Source organism: Vicugna pacos, chromosome 9 (assembly GCF_048564905.1).
Source record: "Vicugna pacos chromosome 9, VicPac4, whole genome shotgun sequence".
Lineage (NCBI taxonomy): Eukaryota > Metazoa > Chordata > Mammalia > Artiodactyla > Camelidae > Vicugna > Vicugna pacos.
Genome location: NC_132995.1, coordinates 2,490,780 through 2,511,681, shown reverse-complemented (window position 1 = coordinate 2,511,681; position 20,902 = coordinate 2,490,780). Strand labels below are relative to the sequence as shown.

Here is a 20,902-nt window from a genome sequence, read left to right as displayed (position 1 = left end):
ATTTTAAAACAGAAAAACACTGAGGTTCCGGGAACTGGGAATCAGGGGACCCTGGCTGGAGTGCCATTTGGTTCCTGGTTGACTCGTTTTGAGCGTGTTCCTTCCCCATTCTTGGCCTCATTTTCCCTGGTCTGTGATATGAGGTGGGCATCTCCTGATTTCCTTGTCTGTCTCTGACGCTGTCAGAATAAAAATGGAACGAGAGACAGGAAACTCCTACAGAGAGAGTGATCCTCTTGGGATCCCACGTTATCAGAGGGGGCCCAAACGCAGAGCGGATCCTTCCTCTCTGTGCCGCGTGTTTCCAGTCGGAAATATTTTCGCAAAGGACCTAAACGCGCAGCTGCTGCTCAGGGTCCCTCCTTACAGGTCCGGGGTCCCTCCTTTCCCGGGCTTTCCGTAAAAGCACTTCCCCGGGGGCCGCCGTTTGCGCTCGGCCTGGCCAGAGAGGCCGCTCGGGGAACGGATCTCATTGGGCGCGGGAGGCTGATGGCCAAGACTGAGGCGTTTAGAGAAGGAGCTGAGAAGTTGAGAACGAGAGACGAGGGCGTACCATAGAGGAGCTGGCGGCGGATAGAGGGGCCATGGTGGGCGGGGAAAACGAAGGGAGGTTGGGGAGCGGAAGTGGCCTCCGAAGGCGGGAACTGAAGACCTAACAGAAAGGGCTCGGGTCGAGGGACGGGGGTTTTGGAATTGGGGGTGTCAGGTCCAGTTTCCCCACATCCTCATTAAAGTCTGGTGTCTTTGGGTTCGCTGTACAGCCGTTTCCTTCAGGTCCTGCAGCACCTCCTGCCTGGACTCAAGGCCTTAGTACATGCGAGGTCTGGAAGCACGCACTTCACCATCGAGCTTCCTTTTCTCACCCTTTATATCATGCCTGCTTCTCTGATTCCTTTTTTTTTTTTTATGGAGGGGGGAGTAATTAGGTTTATTTTATTATTTTTATTTTTTATTTAATGGAGGCACTGGAGATCGAACCCACGACCTTGTGAAAGCTAAGCATGTGCTCTACCGCCGAGCTATCTTCCCCTTCCTTTGGATTCTTGGTAAGTACATTAAATTGGGGGACACTTTGGTAGGGAAGTATCTGACCATGTTCACTATTAGAAAGTCAGGTGCTAGGATGGAGATTGTGTAACTGTCTCTGCTTTGCTCTTTCCATAGACTGAATGTTTGTGTCCCCCCGACCCCCAAATTCATATGTTGAAAGCTAGCCCCTGATGTGATGGTATTAAGAGGTGGGGATCTTTGGGAGATGGTTCGTGCATGAAGGTGGAGCACTCATGAATGGGATTAGTGCCCTTATAAAGAGACACCACAGGACTCCCTCACCCCTTCCTCCAAGTGGCATTATCATCAAAACAAAGCCATCTGTGAATCAGAAAGCAAGACTCACCAGACACAGAATCTGCTACACCTTGACCTTGGACTTCCAGCCTCTAGAACAGTGAGGATTAAGTCTCTGTTGTTTATAAGCTGCCTAATCTGTGATACTGTTGCAGCAGCCTGAGCAGACCGGGACAGCAGTGTACCATGAGCAAGTCACTGAGTGCTCCTAGATCTCAGCTTCCTCAACCCGCCCAGCTTCCTGCGTGGCCATTGACAATGAGAGCTTCCCTCAGCTTAAAAATGAGGGAAATCTTTCAATAGATATTTCACAAAAGAAGATATTAAGGTGGCCATTAAACACAGGCAAAGGATTCGACATCATGAGGGGTTAGGGAGATGTGAAATGAGATTCCAGTTCACACCAACTAGCATGGCTGAAAGTAAAAGGACTTTCAGTATCATGTTTGGGAAGCATGTGCAGCAACTGCAGCTGACATTGCTGAAAGGAATGTAAATGGGTACAGTTCCTTAGAAGACTGTTAATACCTGCCAAAGCTAAGCAGACATACAAGCTGGGACCCAGTGCTTTCAGTACCAGATAAACACTCATAAGAAATGAGTCCATCAAACACATGTGCAAGAATATTCCTTGTAGTTTTACTCATAATAGACCAGAACTCAAAACATGTCTGTCAACGGTTGGAAGGAAGGAAGAAACAAACTGTGGGATAGTTATTCAATAGAATACACAACAATGTGAAAAAAAAAACCTATCAATACACAACAGTGTGGATGATCTCACAGATGTAAAATGTGGAGAGGAAGAATTCAGTCTCAGAAGAGTGCCCACAGTACGATTATGTTTGAATGAGGCTTAAAAACAGGCCAAAGTAATCCTTGAGAATAGAAATCAGATCACTCTCGGTGGGGGCTGATAGGGAGACTTCTGGGGTGCTGGTTACACGGCTGTGTCCAAGTGCAAAAATTCATCGCCTGTAACTTTAAGACTTCCGTACTTTAATCAATGCAACCATCGAAGCAAACAATCAATACACAACCTGTAATAGGAATAGAAGAGAGTTTTATTCAAGCCAAACTGAGGACTGTAGCCTGGGAGACAGATTCAGGGAGCACTTGAATTGTGTTCCACCTGACTAGCTTCATCCCTGTAGCTCTCAGGGGCCATAGAACAACTTCTGCAAAATGGAACTATTGGGATAAGACAGTGTAAAGCCCTCCCCGACGTAGGCTGTAATCCTGGCTCTGGCACCCATTTGCTGCAGGATCATCAACGTCTCCCTTAACCGCTCTGAGCCTGTTTCCTCATCTAGGAAGGACTAAGGCTGAATGTGTGACACCTTGTAGGAAGTTCTCTTCTCAACCTATATAAGATTCTTTAGTGAAGGACGCTGTCCGTGGTTGAATTTCTCCTGATTGTCCCTAACCTGCTGCTCCCAGGTTGTCGAGAAGCGCGGAGGCGTTTCAATATTTTGGTCTCTGTCGCCCCCAGGAGGCTCAGGAGAGTTCTTGGATGCAGTAGCTGTCCGATGCATTTAACGTTTGTTGCCTCTAAGGTAGAGGAAGTCAGGGACTACCTTTGGTTGGCTCATGCTTTTGTCTCCAGAAGCTGGCATGTAGGAGACACTTAACAAATGTTTGGTGACCGAATGACTGTGATACAGATCAGCAGAACAAAAGGCTCTTGACACCTTCCTTTGAAGGTGTGTGTTTCCAGCCAGAAGGCTTTCACGTGGACCTGGTCCCCCTCCTTGCTGGTCGCAGTGCCATGGCCCCCTTAGGGCTCCAAGAAGGTCTAGTCTCTTTGCCTCCTGCGTCCTGGGGATCAGACTCCTGGGAGGCAGCTTTGGAAAGGGATGGTGGGGAGGTCGTGGAATAGGTTGAATGCAGACTCTCAGAGGTGAGAGACTTCCAGGGAGATGGGAACACTTAATTGGTGTCGCAGGACAAGCATGAAAGGAAGAGGTCTTGGAGTTGGGGAGGAAAAAAACTCGAGGAGTACGGGGAGGTCTGAGAACAGAGGAGGGTTACTCCGATGAAGAGGAATGGAGATGCAAGGAAAGGAACCCCCCATCCCAACACACACACAGATTCTAGGGGCCTGTAAGCAGACCCTCAGCGCACATCTTACGGGCTGGTTGATGGATGCAAGAGGCCTGTGCAAATTCAGGGAGCGTGGAGAAGTGGTAAAATTAGAAAGTCTAGGGTTTGGGCACATAGAAGACCATGAAAAGCCCCCCAGTCCCTTGGAGAGATGAGGCTGGGGTGGAGGGGTTTAAGGAGTGTGTGTGTGGGGGGGTTGTTGGGTGACACAAGTAAGCAAAGATTGGGGGATGCAGACAAGTCCTCTGGTCACCTCAAACCCTAGTTTATGTCTTTGCACCTTCAGTCAATGTAATTTTCCCTTCCTTTAGCTGCTCCTCTGGATTCAAAGATGACTATGACTTAATTGTTATTGTGGGTGGATTCTCCTACCTTTAGCCTCACTCAGGAGGCAGGGACCCTGGGTTTTAACTGCACAGCGTGGCCTCAATAACCCCTTTGTAAACTAGGAATTGATTCTCTCCTCCCTGTTAGCAGCCAGATGGTAGTGATTTGGCAAATCTGCTAAGACATCTATCAGCTTGTCTTGTTCTTTTTTGCCTCTAACTCTCAGTTTTAAAACTGGGAAAGTCTGGAATGCATCTCAAACGAGGATGAGTTGGTCACCGATTTTGTCCTCAACTGTGCCCCCCAAACTCAAGTAGTCACTTGTTGATTACCGTGGGGTGCTCTGCACACATCCTACTGTGGTTGGAGGAAGCAGTTCAGGACTGTGCAGATGGGTGGGCCAGCTTCCACCCGGCTTCCGCCCTTTGTGCTTACAAACCTGTAAAAACCTGCACTCCTCAGGCAGCATCGTGTCTTGCACTCGGAACTCCGGCCCTAAGTGTGTGGCCTCTGCGGGAAGACATTCAAGTGCTCCAGGAGTTCAGATGTATACCAGACCCGGATTTCACTTCCCTCCACCACTGCAGCCCTGTGGAGGCGCTAGCATCATACTAGCCAGCTCTGACTAGCTGTGTGACCCAGGGCCAGTGACTACCCCTCTCTGTTCTTGGTTTTACCACCTACACGGAGAATGATACTTGACTCTGTTTTCTTCCTAGGTAACACGGTAAGTCACAAGGCTGGGGTTTCCTCAGCAGTCCCAGAGGCTGAATAATTCTGGCCATTTGCTGTGTAGCAACAGACAAGTCACTAGCCCTTTCTAGTTTCCGTTCCTATTTGTAGATAGACTTTATATTTTCTTTCCTATTGAAAGAAGTCTTATTGTAGAACCATTGGTTCCTTCTCCAGCCCAGAAGGATAAAGTGACCTTTTAAAAGTCACGGCTTTTCGGATAAAAATCCAACCCTTTTGTCTCCCATCCCTGTGCATCTACCACGTCGTCAAATAGTGGTTTTATATTACACCCCCGTCCCTCCACCGCCCGGTTGCAGAGAAGTGAGGCGGGCAGACACGCGGAACCCTTGTTCGGAGGTGTTTGTTTCCCGCCGGGGCGGATTTCGAGGGACCCCGTCCGGCCGCGATGGCGGCGGAAGCCGGGCTTCAGGGTCTCGGAGTCCATCTCCACCTCGCGCTGGACACCCTGCGGCCGCCCCTAGAGCTGGTTCCCGCCGCGCTCGGCCCCGAGAGGCCCCCGCACCGCGAACCGGCGCCAGGAGGTAGGCGCTGAGCCCCGGGCGCTGCCGGGGCAACATGGGCCGGCGCCGCGGAGGCGTCTCCGGGCGGCTGGAGAGGCCCCGAGCGGGGCGTCCGCCGGGTGGCTCGGGACGCGGGATGGAGAGGCTTTGAGCTGGTGAATTCTGGGGAAAGAACTTCATCTAATCGCCCGTCTGCCCTCCCCTCAGGCTCCCAAGGTATACCTTGTCCCCGAATCTCTCTAGAGGCCATGGGCTCCTCCCTTCCTAGGATGGGTCCCCCGCCTCTTAACCGGCTCCCGCTTTCTCCACGTCCCCGCCCCACTCGCGGCCTGTCCCCTCCTCCAAAGGGCCGTCATCTGCTCACTGACGGCAATGGTGTTCCCTGTATGTGCACACGGAGGTGGTCCCCGGCGGAGTCCGAGCCCCCAGGGACTTCAGTTGTCCTTCGTGTTTCCAGGTCTTCAAGAGCTGCCCTCACCGGAGGAGCGACAGCATCACCCCACTCAGAGCTCCGGCCCTACGTCTGTGGGGAGGCCTCCAAGCGCTGCAGCGAGGTATCCCTCATACAGCAGCCCCGGTTTGGTCGGTCTCACACCTGCCTGCTCTGTTCTGGCTTTGCAGGATGCAGGGTAGATGGTGCGGCACGTCCAGGACCACTAGGTTGGAAAGAATTTCCTGGGCGGTGGAGAGACCCCAGGGGCTCTGTGGAATCTCTCGTTTCTGGTACAGAAGGTAGAGGTCGGGGTTTGGCCTTGCTGCTGCTTACTTGCTATGTGTCCAGGGGCAAGGGGCTGCCTCTCTGGGCCTGGGTTTTCTCATCCTGAAATAGGGAATGGCTTGTGGTCTCCAGCCATCCTCACCAGAGGTGAAAAGCTGGAGTCTCTTGTTGGATCCCTGACTCTGCCACAGTCTCTCTAGTCTGGGGTCCATCACCACCCCATTCTGGAACCCCAGTTTCCCTATCTGTAAAATGGGATGGAACGGTGAGCTACAAACATCAGGTGCTGAACGGAGGTAGCAGATATTGCCCCCTCACTTCTTTGTAGCAACTCACGATGGCTGCTAAGACTGGCTGAAATAAATGTTTGTTAGTTTTGATTCTTCTTTAATTGCGGGGGTAGGGCTGGAACCCAAGTGAGGTAGGAACCTTCCTTTGGCGGGTGTGAGTCGCTGGCTGGAGTGCTCCCCTAGGGGCACTTCCATCTGCTTTGGAGGTTGGAGTCATCCCAGAACTCATCCCTGCAGCCCTTTTCTGACTGGTATTGGCTGTACCTGGGTCTGATGGCCGGGCTGGGGGCTCAAGGGAGGGGAATTTACAGAAGACATAGATAGTTAAGAGTCCTGCTCAAGGGAGAGGAATTTACAGAAGACATAGATAGTTAAGAGTCCTGCTCAAGGGAGAGTGAGGGCTTGAGGTGAGGTGACGGACTTGGGGTGTGAGACTGAGAAGGCCTGGAGGGAGGGTTGGGGGTACCCACGGCCGGGTACAGACAGGAGGCCAGAAAGCCTGGTGAGTGGGTTACTTGGACCCAAATTGAGCCCAAGGCACAGACTTGGCAATGGCTTTATTCTCCAAGGTGGAGGAGGGCTTGTTGCCTGGGGATACAAGCTAGCTTGGGATGGAGGATGGCCGCTGACAAGAGGGTAGTCCAGGAAAATTCCAGAAGGAGGCAGGGCTCAGACTTTGGGCTGAGGAGGGTTTGGGCAGCCATGGGAAGTGAGGGTGCCGGAGCAGAGGCACTAGTTTGAGTACTGCCTCTGCACTCGGGCTGGAGGCCGGACCAGCCTCCTCTTGCCCTTGCCCTCAGGGGCTCAGTGCTCCTGGTCGCTGCCTCACTGGATTGTTGAGAGGATAAGCGAGGCCCTGGATATTAACAGGCAGCACGAACTGAAGTGGGGGGTACATGAGTGAGTCACATGTTGCAGAAGATTCTGGATTGGGGACCAGGCGCTGATTCTGACTGGGGACCCAGGTGCTGATCTGACAGCTGGGGAGGCTGGGGCCGGAATCCCAGGCAGCGTGAGCAGAGGCACAGTGTTGCCAGGTCCGAAGTGTGGACTGAGAGGTCAGAATGGTTCACCGTGGGGCCAGTCAGGGTGGGTGAGGGGCAGGTGATGGGGAAAGGTGTTTGGGGCAGATGGGGAGAGGCCTTGAGTGCCAGGCCAAGGGGTTTTGACTGCAGGCAGAGCCATGGTGGAGGTCCATGGGAGGAGGGTGTTAGAAGGACGCTCCTGGACCTGGTGGACTAGTGGTGTTCAGGAGATGCCTCGCTAGCTTGGGAGGTCAGGACACACAGGATTCCAGGAAGCTGAGGAGGAGGCTGCCCGCAGAGGCGATAGGGGAGTTCCAGAGGGGAAAGTACATACTAAACCTTTGCTCCTGGAGCTGCACAAGGTCTAGTCAGGGTCTGTGAGATGCTGTGTGTGGTTGGGGTGGGGTGAAGTGGTAGGCCACCTAGTGGAGGGCCTCAGGTCCCAGGACTGAGGAACCCGGGGACTTGGTCCTGAGGGTCATGTTGAGGGGGGGAGTGTGATAAAGTCTGCATGGTGCAGAGGTCACATGGGACACAACTGTGAGAAGAGTGTCAGGCCAGTGGGGCAGGGAACTGGAGGCCAGGATACCAGGGAGAAGGCAGGGCTCAGGTGACTGGAAGGGGCCAGAGCTGGGGCTTGGAGAGTGGTGGGAGGCAGATCGCCCTAAGAACCTTCAGGATGAGGGAGGGACAGAACTTGGTGCCTCTCTGGCTTTGGGGAGTGCGGAAGTCAGGGGCGGGGTGAGGACAGTTGAGGTTCCAGACTTGTGTGGGTGTGGGGGCTTCATCATGATCCTGTCCCAGGAGAGAAGCAGGTGCGTGTGTGTGTTGTGGGGGTTGTGGGGGGAAATTATGCTTTACTTTTGGATGGGGTGATTGAATTCATTCATTCATTCATTCATTCATTCAACCAGTGCTGCCTCCAGCCCCTACCCTCTCCCCAGGCCTTTGCTAGATCCCGAGGCTAGAACGTTGCTCAGGACAGAGATGACAGGCAGGCGGTGACACAGCCAGTCAATAAATGAGCAGGAGCACCACAGACCGCGGTCCAAGATGCGAAGGAACTAACTGGTAGCCTGACCAGCCAGCGGGGCCTCACTCCTCACCTGCTTGACCTCTGACACGACCAGCTAAGCGTCAACCATGATGTGTTTATTTGAGTCAAGACCTGAATGGCCAGAAAGGATTTTGTCCCTATGAGGGGCTGGGAGGAACACCCCAGAGAGGGGAACAGCAAACACGAGGCCCTGGAGGTGAGGAGTTGGCAGGGCGGCACCTAGGTGATGGGGGCCAGTCCACACAGGGCCAGGGCAAGGAGCGGTGGTGGTGGAGGTGGGGGGGGGAGGGGTGCGTCTGAGTTTTAGTCTATGTGCAGCAAGGAGGGTTTTAGGTCAGGGAGTGACATGATTATCTGGGTTTAAAAAATACATGTTTATCCCTTCCCACCCTCTTCCCCCCCTTAAGGGGTAAATTGGTAGTTCAAGATTTGCAGATACAACAATAGCGAAATATATGTATTGCTGCAGTGTTCCCGCCTTAGAGAAACGGGCAGAGGAGGCAGAGGGGTGGGTGGGAGGCTGTCACTGAAGCTGGGGTGGCAGTGGCAGTGGGTTGGGGAGATGTGGGAGGTGCTTGCAGACAGTGGTCATGAGCTCTGATTCAGGGGTCAGGCGGAAGCAGGTGCTGGCCTGGCTCTCCCAGCCCACGATGGATGACCCGGGCCCGTCATGTGACCTCTCTGTGCTTCTGTTTTCTCATCTATAAAATAAGGATCCCCGTGGCATCTCGTCCTGGATCCGCTCTGAGAAGTTGGTGCATTTAGCGCTGACTGGCCCCATAGGAAGGTTCGATAAATGTTGGTCATTGTCACTATTTCCAGAGATGGGAGTGGGATGGCTGTCATGTACAAAGCCAGTTATTCGGATCTGAAACTCAAGAAAGGGATCTGGGTGGGAGACTCATGGGAAGTTTTCAGGATCCACGTTAAAATTAAGTAAATTTTAATAACATACTTTATTTAATCTGCCATACCCAAAGTATCATTTCTGAATGTAATACACGTAAAAATCACGCAGGAGACAGTCTACACTCATTTGCACTAAGTCCTCAGGATCTGTTGGGTGTCCTGCATTTGACACATCTCCCTTAAGACTGGACTCATGTCAAGCGTTTGAGAGCCACATGTGGCCGGTGGCTGCTCTTTAGGACAGCATAATTCTAGAGGATCTTTCGTTTTAGCCTAATATTACAACAGTCGTGTCATCTGGGGTTTCTTGAAGATTTTCTGAAGAATACTCCATGAGTTCCAACTTAATGTTGCTACATCGAGAGACTTTTTTCCAAGTGTGCCTGGGAATTTGTCGGTGCATTTTCTGGCTTTTAAAATATTGCCCAGTAAAACATTAAAAATTATCTTGTGATCCAAACCAAATATACACTGAGCTTTTTCTGGCCCGCTGGTCTCCAGTTTGCAACGGGTTGAGGGTGGTTTCGGAGACCTACGGTAAGGTGGGCAGCCACGAGCTATGGCTATTTAGATTTAAATTAAGAGAAATTAAGTAATATTTAAAATCCAGGTCCTCAGCCACTAGCCACATTTCAAATGCGCCATAGCCCACGTGGCTGGTGGCTGTCGCACCAGACAGCGCGCAGATCACAGAAGGTTACCTACAAAGCAGAGAATTCTTTTTGGCCCAGCTCTGGCCACTCCGGGGTCCTGGGGCTGGGCGTGACAGTAAGGCCGGTTCTCTGCCCTCTGTGCTCCCAGCTGCCCTTCCAGCTGCTGCGGCTGCCCGGTTCTTGTCCCCGCCGCGCCACGACCTGCTCGTGGACACGCGTGGTGTGCGACTAGTTCACCGCGCAGCTGGGGACGAGCTGCGGGCGCCCCGACTGGCCGATAGTTGCACTCGACGCTCCAGCCCTCCACGTGCGCCGCCTGTGGCCGGCTTTCCAGCGCCCAGGCCACACGCACAAGGTTCCGAACCCGGCCTGTCTGCCCTGCCCCTCTCTAGGTCAACCCTGCCGCCTGGCCGCCGCTTCCCCTCTGCGCGCAGGAGCGTCGCGTCCATCGCGCTTCTTGTGGACACCACCCAGACACTGGCTGCTGCTCCTTGCGCCTCAGTTTCCCCACCTGCCCGATGGGAAGAGCCACCCTTGCCCACCTGTGTATCTGGCCAGGTGTGACCTCGGGACCAGAGGATAATGGCGGTGCCACATCAGAGCCAACGGCTGGCCTCTGGCCTTCGGTCTCCCCATTTGCTGATCGGACAGAAACGACCCTCCTCCCACCCTCTGCCGTGCTGGGCAGGGGACGCCGGCGGGACAGCCGGTGGGAAGAGGACAGATTGGGCGTGCCCATTCCTCATGGGACTTCGGGCAAAGACAGCCTCGCCTGATCTCGTCTACTAATCGATCTCCGTTCCAGAGACCGACGGTTCCCGTCGTGGGTGGGAACGAGGCAGGGGGTGGCTGCCTGTGTGGTTCCCGCGCCCTCGTCCCCCTCCCCTCTCCCCCGACAGCTGCTCAAAAAACGCGGATCGTTAGAGCGGCAGGCTCAGAGGCGGCGGAACCTTCATTGCGGCGCGCGCGTTTCCGGCCGGCGCCTTTTCCCAGGGACGCCGCCGCCCCTCGCGCCCCCGCGCCCGCGCCCCCCGCGCCCGCGTCCCCGGCGCCGCCGGCCCGGAGCTCCCGGAAGCCTCGGTCCCGCCGCCGCCGGCTCTCGCGAGGGGAAGACCGGGCTGCTCGGGACCGCTGCCCGGTCCTCCGGACCCGAGAGGCCGCTGCACGGGGTACGGGGGCCGGGATGGAGGGAGGAGCCTGGCTCCGGGACGACGCGAGGCCGGCAGGGCTTGGGGGAGGGGGCTGGGGCACGGCCGGGAACGAGCTCGGGGGATCAGGGCGGCGGGGACAGACTGGTGGGAATGCAGGAGCGAATCGGTCCTGAGGGTGTAGCGGGGAAGGAGCAGACGGGCTCAGGGGCCCTGGGGTAGAGAAGGAAGCGGAATAGAGGATAGGGATGGAGAATTAAAGATGCCAGGTGCGCACAGAAAGGAGGGAGAACGGGGCTTGGCAGAGGTTGTTTGGGAAAGAGACTCCAGAGGCTCTGGTGTGTGCCACGGGGAGTGGGAGGAGGCCCCTGAGGGGTATAGAGAGAAATAGTAAAGAAGTCAGCGGCTTATACTTTGGGACTGGAGAGAGGGAGGGACCCTTGGGTGGGGCTCTTAGCAGGTGGCAAGATTCATGGGCCGTGGGCTACATGGAAATCAGGCAGTTGAGGCGTCCTTGGTGTGCACACCTGAAATTTCGAGGATTGGTTAGATAGTGGGAGAAGATGCTGAAACCTTGAGGTGCTAAGTATAGGCACAGGATAGAGACGCCCTGTGTGAAAAGTGGGGAATTGGGTTAGTGGGGCTCTGGGGATGTACCTAGAGAGGAAATTAAGAGAGGCGGCGGGCGTATCTTGAGATGGGAAGCCTTCCAGGGAACCTAGTGGGGACAGAGATCTAGGAGGGCTTGGAGACCAAAGAAAGAGGCTGCTGCGGTGGTCCTGGCGGGGAGAAGATGCAACCTGAGCTGGGGCTGGGGAGAAGAGGAAGCGACCCATTAAAGAAATTCCGGAGGCAAGGGCCCTGGGTGGGATGAAAGAGGCATGAATACGTGAAGAGGGGAAACACACCTGAGAGCTGACTGGCTGTTGGAGAGTGGGGAGAAGGGAAGCGGCCGGACGATGCCCTTCAGTCTGGCTTGGGGAAGAGGAGGACCCCAGAGAAAGGCCAGTTGGAGCTGGGCGATGCTGAGCTCAGCTGTAGGAGCCTCCAAAGCTGCTTGATGGAAGTAGAGCGGGCTGGCCTGGAAGCAGTCTGTTTTCTGTAGGGGACGCAGGTCAATGGTACAGGGGGGATAATAAGCAGTGAGAATGGGGAGACCTTCCCTAGGAAGGGGTGATTTTAACTTCTGTCCCCTTCCGCCGCTCCCAGCTGCCGCTCCAGATGCTGCTGCTGCCGCCGCGGCCACCCCACCCTCGGTCCTCCTCCCCGGAGGCCATGGACCCACCGCCCCCCAAGGCTCCCCCTTTCCCCAAGACGGAAGGCCCTTCCTCCACTCCTTCCTCGGCCGCAGGGCCCCGACCCCCGCGGCTGGGACGCCACCTGCTCATCGACGCCAACGGGGTCCCCTACACGTATACGGTGCAGTTGGAGGAGGAGCCCCGGGGTCCACCCCAGCGCGAGGCACCGCCGGGAGAGCCGGGCCCTCGCAAGGGCTACAGCTGCCCGGAGTGCGCCCGTGTCTTTGCCAGCCCTCTGCGGCTGCAGAGCCACCGCGTGTCGCACTCGGACCTCAAGCCCTTCACGTGCGGCGCCTGCGGCAAGGCCTTCAAGCGCTCCAGCCACCTGTCGCGGCACCGTGCCACGCACCGTGCCCGTGCCGGCCCGCCGCACACCTGCCCGCTCTGCCCACGCCGCTTCCAGGACGCCGCGGAGCTGGCGCAGCACGTGCGCCTCCACTAAGTTCCAGACCCGGCCGGTGCTGCCCTGACCCGCCCCTCTCTGGGCCACCAAGGCTGACCCACACAGCGTCACCCCCCCCCACTCCCTTGCTCAGCTGAGGTTTCTGCCTTGCACTGGGCCTCAGTTTCCCCAACTATCTAAAGGGAGAAACATTCCTTCCTTCCCTTCCTCTCTAGCTGTGTGATACAGACCAAGTCGTTGCCCCTTCCTGGGCCTAGGAGGCAGTCGGAACCCAGTTCCAGCCTAGCTGTGCTGTGCGAGCCTTTGTAAGTGGCGTAACTTCTCTGAGCCCCGGTTTTCCGCTCCGAACTGGTGAACGGTTGTTGTCTGCGTGGAAGATTTGACAAAAGAGCACAGCACGGCCTGGTTTATTTCTGTATCTCCCCCTTGCGCCCACTACCCTCACCCTCTACTCAATAAACATTCCGCACTCCATTTTAGGGCTCTTATTTGCGTACGGGGGCGGAGGGCAAAGCGGCGGAGTTGGGGGTGGAAACTGGACCATCGGTGCCTCGGAACCTTCTTCTCGGCGTGTGTTTCTGGCCGGAGCCGTTTCCCGAAGGCCCAGGCGCCCCGCCCCCACCACCCTCCCCTGGACCCTCTCCTCTGTCCCCTGGCCCTCTCTTCACTTACCCGACGCCGCCAGCTCCTGGGGGACACCCAGACGCTCCCCCAACCCGCCGCCAGCTGCAACCACGGGGGTAGCCCGGGGCCGTTCCGGAGTCGCCCGGACCCGACAGGCTGCAGCACCGGGTACGGGGGCCGGGAGGCGGGAGGGAGCCGGAGCGGGCCGTGCAGAGGGGCGGGGCCGGGAGAGCGGGTACCTGAGCGCCGGGCTGGGAGGGGCTGTTCTGAGGGCTCGGAAAGGGCGCTGCCGAGAACTCGCGTAGAGGGGCTCGGAGGCCGGGGCCGCGGACCAGGGGTGGAACCCTAGAGAGCGCTGGGACACTAAAAGAACTGGGGTAGGGGGAGGTGGCTGGGCGTGGACTGGAGAGAACCTGCAGGTAGCCAGGCGAGGGGAGGGGGCGCGGAGGTGTTCCAAGAGGTGACTAGCGGCCGGATTAGGACATGGGGGTCCTAATGTGAGAGCCCATTTGGGAAGGCTTGAGCACATATAGAGGGGGTACAAAATGTAGGCTGGACTGACACCCAAACCGGGGTCAGTGGCGTCGATGCTTGAGAGACCTGGAGAGCTATCGGGTGGGCTCCAGAGACGCTCTGCCGAGTGGCCAGAGTAGAGGGGCAACCCACGAGCTGAGGAGGGCACAAAGAGGGAAGGTAGAGCGAGGTCCTGGTCTTGCTTAGAGGGGTACAGAGATCCCGCGCCTCATTGTGTGGTGGAACAGAGGATAGGAGAAGTTCTCCAAGGAGAGAGCCCCTGGGAACCTTACAGAGGGCTACAGAGTCCAGTGTAGGACTGGAAACAAGGAGGACAGGGGATGCATTTCTGAGCAGGGTACATAGAGGGGAAAGAACAGTGCCCATGAGGCTGAGCTTCCCTCCTCTATGTAACCTTCTCATCCTCTCTCCCATCCTCCAGGCCTCAGCCACCCCTCCGGATGCTGGTGCCGCCAGCCCCCTGCCCCCAGTCCCTGGCGCTTCCCTCTGCTGAGGTGATGGAGGCCCCTCCCCCTCGGACAGGCCGGTCCCCAGAACCCGGACCTTCCTCTTCCACAGGCTCTCCCCAGACTTCATCCCCTTCGAGGCCCAACCACTACCTGCTCATTGATACCCAGGGCGTCCCGTACACCGTGCTGGTGGACGACGATTCTCAGAGGGAGTCCGGGCCCGATGGGGCTTCAGCTCAGAAAAAGTGCTACAGCTGTCCCGTCTGCTCCCGGGTCTTCGAGTACATGTCATACCTTCAGCGACACAGCATCACTCACTCGGAGGTGAAGCCCTTTGAATGCGACACTTGCGGGAAGTCATTCAAGCGGGCCAGCCACCTGGCGCGGCACCACTCCATTCACCGGGCGGGTGGCGGGCGGCCCCATGGCTGTCCGCTCTGCCCTCGCCGCTTCCGAGAGGCAGGTGAGCTGGCCCAGCACAGCCGGGTCCACTCCGGGGAGCGCCCGTTTCAGTGCCCGCACTGCCCACGTCGATTTATGGAGCAGAACACGCTGCAGAAGCACACTCGGTGGAAGCATCCGTGAACCAGGCTGCAGGGTACCCCAGGTACCATGGGCTTCTGGGGGGAGTATGGACTGCTGTCGCACTCAGACACCCTGCGAGCACCAGAGGCTGGGCTGCGGGGCCCTGGAGACAGACACAGACCCATCGAGCCGAGGCCTAGACCGACCCGAAGGAGGAGTCCACCAGTAATCTTCGGGTCCTCTGTGTTCTGGAGATAAGATGGGAAAGAGACCTCACATTAACAGAGTGGCGTCCCCTAGCCTCAGAGACATCAGCTATTCCCTGGCTGAGCCCTGACTGGAGGGGTGGAGGTCAAAGTGCTATGTGTTGAAATTCTCTGGCTTGCAAGCCATGGTTGGGGGGCCATGAGGAATCTGCACCTTCTTCCAGAGGTTTCCCTGTGATGTTGAGGGAAGGGGCGGGGTCCCAGACCTGCCCTCTACTCCCCAGTCAGGGCCTGAGACTGGACATCCAATAAATACATTTTCCACTTTGAGCAGGTGAGGTTTGTTTTGGGGGACTGTGTCTCTGCCCTGTCTAGCAGAGAGACAGCCTCCATTTGGGACTCGGCTCACCTGGCTGGGGAATGAGTAGATGGCCTGCACTGGGGTTAGTCCAAGCTTGCTCCTGACCACCTGTGTCATCTAGGCAGAGTGTTTTTAAACTTTTCTTTCTTTTTTAAAACCATGATCCATTGTAAGAAACACGTTTTATATGGCATCCCAGTATACCCGTACACAAAACATGCGAAACAAAAGTTTAACAATAGTTATCTCTGCCATGTGTAGGTCTCAATTTTTTTCCATCTTTTTTTTTTTTGAAACTGCCGATTCCAGATTTCATTCAACTATACGAAATTCTCTGCACGTGAACCTGTAATTTGAAAAAACCGATCTAGGGCAGTGCCTCCCCCTGGACGTTTTGACCCAGGCTGGATTTATTCGTAATGTGCAGTGGGTAGGAGTGTGGCCACAGCTTTCTAGGTGGCGCAGACACTTAGGTTTTCCCACTGCACGGTTGACGCATCGCTCTCCTAAGGGCTGGCAAAAATTCCAGAGCGCGGATGTTACTGGGAGAAGAAGGGGCAGGTGGAGCTGGGCCCGGCGCTGCATAAACATCTGCCCTCTTAATGAATTTTCCTTGCGTGGCTGTTTTGTGCCAGGCGTTGTGCTGGGCCTCATTTCTTCTTCCGACCTCTTTTTCGGCGGAAGAACAGATCCGCTGTCTGACTTCGGATAACCCCAACAGTACCCATCTGGAGCCTGACTACGGTCAGGCGCTGGGTTGAGCGTTTTGAGTGTGTCACATCATTGGGTCCTCACGACGAACCTAAAAGGGATTATAATCTCGCTGCTTTACAGGTGAGTAGACTTGAGGCTGCGGAGGAGGAGCGGCCAGGGCTGGGATCTAAGTCTCAGTGTTCCCAAGCCAGCTCTTATTCACTAACACTGGGGTGACGGTGCCGAGGTGGGGAAGATTGTGGTGGGGTTCTAGGTCTCTGTGTCCACGGAGGGGTAACTCATTCCCCCACGATCCTGGGAACCGAGGCTGCGCTGATGCTCTGTGGGAGATGAAGGAGGTCCACACTGGCCAGGTCCCAGGGTATCGCCTAAGGCGATTCTCCCAGAGCTTCAACTTTCCTGGCAGTTCCCTACATTTCCCCGCTTCTCCCGGGGCGATTCAGCGTACCGTCACTCACCCGGGGGACCCCCGGAGCCGCCAGCTCTCCAAGAATTGGGAGTTTCGCGATGTTCCCTGCCCAGGCTTTGCGGAGGGCGGGGGAGTGCTGCAAGGGGCCATCGCGCAAGTGCGGCTCCGGTCTCCACCGCAAACGGCGGGCCTCACCTGGGGCCGGAGATTCCCGGAGAAGGCACGCCAATAGGCGGACCTGGCCGTCCTGGCGTCCCGGCCCTCCCGGTCGCCCGGCTCAGAGACTCGCCGCCCCTGCCGCCCCGCCTGCGCGTGGGTGGTCGCTTTCCTCCGCTCCCCGTTTCTCTTTGCAGACGCTCCCCGGCGCCGAGAATGGGCGCCGCCGCCGCCGTCGGTCCCCGGGCCAGATTCCACGAGCGGGTGGGTGAGCACGGGGCCCCGGCCACTCCGACCCCGGGCACCTGCGGGCCGTGGGGGGGGTGGTGGCCGCGTCGCCACGAATGGCCTGATGCCTCCCCCGCTGGGACTACTTGCCTCCATCGCTTCCAGTCCCACCCACGGGACAATGGGCGGGGGCGGGGGGGGGCTCATCTCCACGCATGACCTTCCCCGCACTGCGCACGCGCCCAGCCCCTCTAGGGGGCACAGGCCCTGCTCGCCCACGCGAGTGCGGGGGAGGGGCGTGAGGTGCCCCTGGTGGGGGGAGGCGCCGCGTGTGGTCTAGATCCCACCCTACGCCTGGAAGTTGGGGCACAATCTCCCTCCCCCGCACCTCTCACTTCTTTTGGCCCCGAGGCGACCTGTGATGAGGGTCCGTCCCATTTAGGCCAGGATATCCCCGCTCAGTCGACACCCCCGGGAACCCAGCTCCTTCCTTCTCCAGCCCTCTCATTGTCTAGGAGTCTAGGAGTTCATAACCCTAGGCGTCCTCCCTCAGTCCTGAGGGATCTGGGTCCCCTCCTCCCTTAGACCGGGAGCCTTGGCCCTCAGCACCTCCCTCCCCCCACCCAGTCGTGAGAAGTTGTGCCCCAGCTCCCCCGCGATGTCCCAGAGGGGTCCATCTGTGGCTGCTGTTTCTGTCCAGTGCCCCTGAGGCGCTCAGCTGCTGGGGTCTGCAGGAGGCCACACCATGAATGACCGAAACAGCCGGAGGAGAACAGGTGAGGAAGCCAGGACCCTGCTTTTACCCTTGCTCCTACTGCTGCTTGATTGAGGGCTGGTCCAAGGTGCCCAAGGACTCCCCTGGGGTGACACTGGCCTCTGTTCTCCAGTGAAGAAGGACAATGAGACCTTTGAGATTTCCATCCCCTTCGATGAGACGCCCCACCTAGACCCACAGATCTTTTACAGTCTGAGCCCCTCTCGGGGAAACTTCGAGGGTGAGTTGATGGGGTGGGAGCATCGAGTCCGGTGGGGTATGGGGCCCTTAAGGCCTGGGGGTGACCGGGGTCCCCTGCTGTCCCTAGAGCCTCCGGAGCCTGCATCCCCGACTGTGGCCCTGATGAACGGTGTCAGGGCCCAGCTGCACATGGCCCTGGAGAGGAATTCCTGGCTGCAGAAGCGCATTGAGGACTTGGAGGAGGAGAGGGACTTCCTGAGGTGTCAGCTGGACAAATTCATCTCCTCCGCCCGCATGGATGCAGGTGAGCGGGCGAGTTCCCTCCCTGTCTCACTCCTGGGTACCCGCACCGGGCCTTCCTCAGGGACACAGGGCCCTTCTCACCCACATTCGTCTTTGATGGCTCAGGGGGACCTGGCATCTTTGCCCTCTCCTTGGAATGAACGGTGGAGTCTCTGGGACGCCAAGCCCAGCTTCCTTCCTGCTTGAGTTTATCTGCTAATGGGCAGGACTCTGTTCCCTGCTTGCCCATGTATTTTGAACAGTACCCCATTCCCCTTCCCCAGAAAGGGCTTTCCTTTGTCAAATCTTGTTTGTGTTTTGGAGGAACCAGCCTCTACTCTCTGCTTCGTGGTGTTCAGTCCCTGGCTTGGCTCCTTCGAAAACTTCTGCTCCTCTGTGAATTCAGTTGAGAGTCTGGGCAAGGGGCCTGCATTTTTTTCAACACCGATGCTATTGGGGACCCCTCTGCTCTGGAGCTGCCTCTAGCCTGGGTTGCTGGGACCTACCACTGTCTCCCCATGCTGATGGGAACCTACCTAGGATGGTCAGGCCCAGGGGCCTCTGGACTTTATCAGCAGGAACCCCAACACTGGACCCCCCCAACCCACCTTTTCGAAGGCCCTGCATCAGAGCCTCAGCTGCTCCCTCTGTCTGGGTGAAGGTGGGTGCCTGCCTTTACCAGCGCACCAGACCCAGGGCCTGAGGTTGCCCTCAGGGTTTGAACCCCCTATCCCAACCTGGAGACCCCACTGGGTCCCCAGAAAACCCCTCCTCCACTGTGGGAACCCCAGTAAGTTTCAGACTCTCCCGAGATCCCCTTCCCCAAAGCTCTTGCCACCAGTTTAGGGGTCAGCAGAGCATCTTCAGCCCCTACCCTACTCAGTGACCTCTGTCCCCAGATCCTAGCTGATTGTACAGTATTCAGCTGGTAAGGACCTCAGCATCTACTTAGCACTTTCTGTCCCTCTGTTTCCTTGGGGATCTCTGTGATGGGATGTCTGTCCCCACCTTGCAGACAGACCTCTTGCCTCTTCCTCCTTCCTGTTCCTGCAGTTCATGCATGCTCCTGTCTCTTCTCACCTCTCTCCAGAGGACCACTGCCGGGTAAAGCCTGTGCTCCGGAGGGTTGAGGGGGACGGCCGAGGTGGGGCTGGGGGCGAGGCCTCAGACCCGGAGTCGGCTGCCTCCTCGCTCAGTGGAGTGTCTGAAGAAGGCAGTAACATCGAGAGGAAGAGGCAGAAGCAGAAAGGAGGCACCGGCCGGCGGCGATTCTCGAAGCCCAAGGCCCGGGAGAGGCAGCGGGGTGAGCAAGGCACAGAGGGTGGGGGCTTCAGCAGGGGCCTGGGGTAGGGACTTGCAGGGGTGACCTCCAAAGAGATCCCCGTCTCTCCCCAAGCCTCGGTCTCCACACCCCATCAGCAAACAGGCCAGACCTGCTTGTCTGTAGCAGCCTCCCTGTGTGGTCCTGGTTTACAGCCTCTACATTTTGGTTCACCCTCATTGCCTCCCCCCTCCCCTTTTCCAGTTGGTTCTCCTGGTCTTCCTGTACTGGGCTCCTCTCTGCTCCTTGCCTGTCTTTGCCCTCCTTGTGCTCATCTTCCTTCTTTATCCCCAGTGGCTGCTGTCCCTTACTGTCCCACTCCTCCCTCTCTGTCGCCTCACCGCGTCTCTCTCTGCCCCCGTGTCTCTCCCTTCCCCGGGGCCCCGCAGTGAAGGACGCCGACGGGGTGCTCTGCCGCTACAAGAAGATCCTGGGCACCTTCCAGAAGCTGAAGAGCATGTCTCGGGCCTTCGAGCACCACCGCGTGGATCGCAACACGGTGGCGCTGACCACGCCCATCGCAGAGCTGCTCATCGTGGCCCCCGAGAAGCTGGCGGAGGTGGGCGAGTTTGACCCTTCCAAGGAACGTCTGCTGGAGTACTCGCGCCGCTGCTTCCTGGCCCTGGACGATGAGACCCTCAAAAAGGTGCAGGCCCTCAAAAAGAGCAAGCTGCTGCTTCCCATAACTTACCGCTTCAAGCGGTGATCCCGCCCCAGCCCTGGTCCGGGACACGCCCTCCGGCCCCCAACTCCCTCCCCCTCCACCCGCCTGGCACCTGGCACCCCGAGCAAGCAAGCAAGCGCGTGCAAGAGTGGTGCACCCCTCACGAGGGTATGGGGTAGAGTGGGTGGCTTGTTTCTGCGTGTGCCTCGCTCCCTCCCCTCCTGCGGACCGCCACTCCCACCCTAGGTACCCTGTGTATAGATTTGCCTCCCTTGCCTTCCCCATTCCTAGCATCTTCTCTTTCCTCAGCATTCCCTGGGTTGAGGGGGTGGATCGATCCTCACTTTGCCAGGCTCCCAAGAACTACTGTCCAGGGGCTGGTTTCTACCCTTTCTTCAACACTGGCACCCCCTCCTCCCACTTGAGCAGCACCGTCCTGTCTTCACTGGGTCCTTCCTCCTGGGGTAACTGCGGGACTTTGCTGGCAGGGGCACTGTACATACTCCGTCCCCAGCCCCGTAGAGAGGCTGGCCCACCTGCCCGCCCTGCAAGGAGCTCCCCACCCGCATTCCGGGACCGCCCCAAATCCAAGTGAGATAGAGAATTATTCAGAGAATTTAAATTAAAAAGAGACGATAAAATTTGGAATAAACTAGACCCTGGCCTGTTCCTGAGATGGGTGGCCGCTGCCACGGAGACGATGACGGAGGCCTTAGTGGGTTCCGGGAAGCGGACGGTCATGCGGGAAACGGGGAGGCTGGGGAAGACAGGGTGTAATTAGTCTCCCGGAGGTAAGGGTGGAAGGGGGAGAAGCTGTGCTCTGGGGAACTTGGAGGGGCAGAGCTCCGGAAAAGAGGTGTGAACACTACGCGCTGGGCTACTTGGACTAGAGGCATGGCGACAGGAGGCGAGACTCAATGACCTCTGGCGAAGGCGGCCA

The 20,902-nt window shown here is 57.3% G+C and overlaps 3 protein-coding genes across 21 annotated transcripts; all 3 read left to right on the top strand.

The window, feature by feature from the left end:
- Window positions 1-391: 391 nt before the first annotated feature.
- On the top strand, window positions 392-13,008 carry ZNF580 (zinc finger protein 580). Of its 12 annotated transcripts, none has more exons than XM_072968439.1 (7): window positions 392-587; window positions 963-1,046; window positions 4,240-4,504; window positions 4,830-5,054; window positions 5,491-8,319; window positions 10,078-10,854; window positions 12,043-13,008. In XM_072968439.1, exon 7 carries the CDS (start codon window positions 12,055-12,057, stop codon window positions 12,571-12,573), a length of 519 nt encoding a protein of 172 aa, XP_072824540.1. In that variant the 5' UTR covers window positions 392-587; window positions 963-1,046; window positions 4,240-4,504; window positions 4,830-5,054; window positions 5,491-8,319; window positions 10,078-10,854; window positions 12,043-12,054; the 3' UTR covers window positions 12,574-13,008. The 12 variants fall into 12 exon arrangements, with proteins under 12 accessions (XP_072824540.1, XP_072824545.1, XP_072824541.1 ...); XM_072968440.1 differs by lacking the exon at window positions 392-587 and adding an exon at window positions 636-821; XM_072968441.1 differs by lacking the exons at window positions 392-587; window positions 4,240-4,504 and adding an exon at window positions 636-821.
- Window positions 13,009-13,036: 28 nt separating this feature from the next.
- ZNF581 (zinc finger protein 581) lies at window positions 13,037-15,202 on the top strand. Of its 3 annotated transcripts, none has more exons than XM_006216268.4 (2): window positions 13,037-13,326; window positions 14,114-15,202. In XM_006216268.4, the coding sequence occupies exon 2, from the start codon at window positions 14,133-14,135 to the stop codon at window positions 14,724-14,726; it is 594 nt and encodes a 197-aa protein (XP_006216330.1). In that variant the 5' UTR covers window positions 13,037-13,326; window positions 14,114-14,132; the 3' UTR covers window positions 14,727-15,202. The 3 variants fall into 3 exon arrangements, with proteins under 3 accessions (XP_006216330.1, XP_031537552.1, XP_015105071.1); XM_031681692.2 differs by lacking the exon at window positions 13,037-13,326 and adding an exon at window positions 13,365-13,393; XM_015249585.3 differs by lacking the exon at window positions 13,037-13,326 and adding an exon at window positions 13,399-13,535.
- A 484-nt stretch (window positions 15,203-15,686) lies between these two features.
- Window positions 15,687-20,632, top strand: CCDC106 (coiled-coil domain containing 106). Of its 6 annotated transcripts, none has more exons than XM_031681689.2 (7): window positions 15,687-16,067; window positions 16,710-16,776; window positions 17,441-17,516; window positions 17,628-17,735; window positions 17,823-17,999; window positions 19,068-19,280; window positions 19,688-20,632. In XM_031681689.2, exons 3-7 carry the CDS (start codon window positions 17,486-17,488, stop codon window positions 20,002-20,004), a joined length of 846 nt encoding a protein of 281 aa, XP_031537549.1. In that variant the 5' UTR covers window positions 15,687-16,067; window positions 16,710-16,776; window positions 17,441-17,485; the 3' UTR covers window positions 20,005-20,632. The 6 variants fall into 6 exon arrangements, with proteins under 6 accessions (XP_031537549.1, XP_072824528.1, XP_072824526.1 ...); XM_072968427.1 differs by having other exon boundaries at window positions 17,326-17,516; XM_072968425.1 differs by having other exon boundaries at window positions 15,688-16,067; window positions 17,368-17,516.
- The last annotated feature ends 270 nt before the right edge of the window (window positions 20,633-20,902 follow it).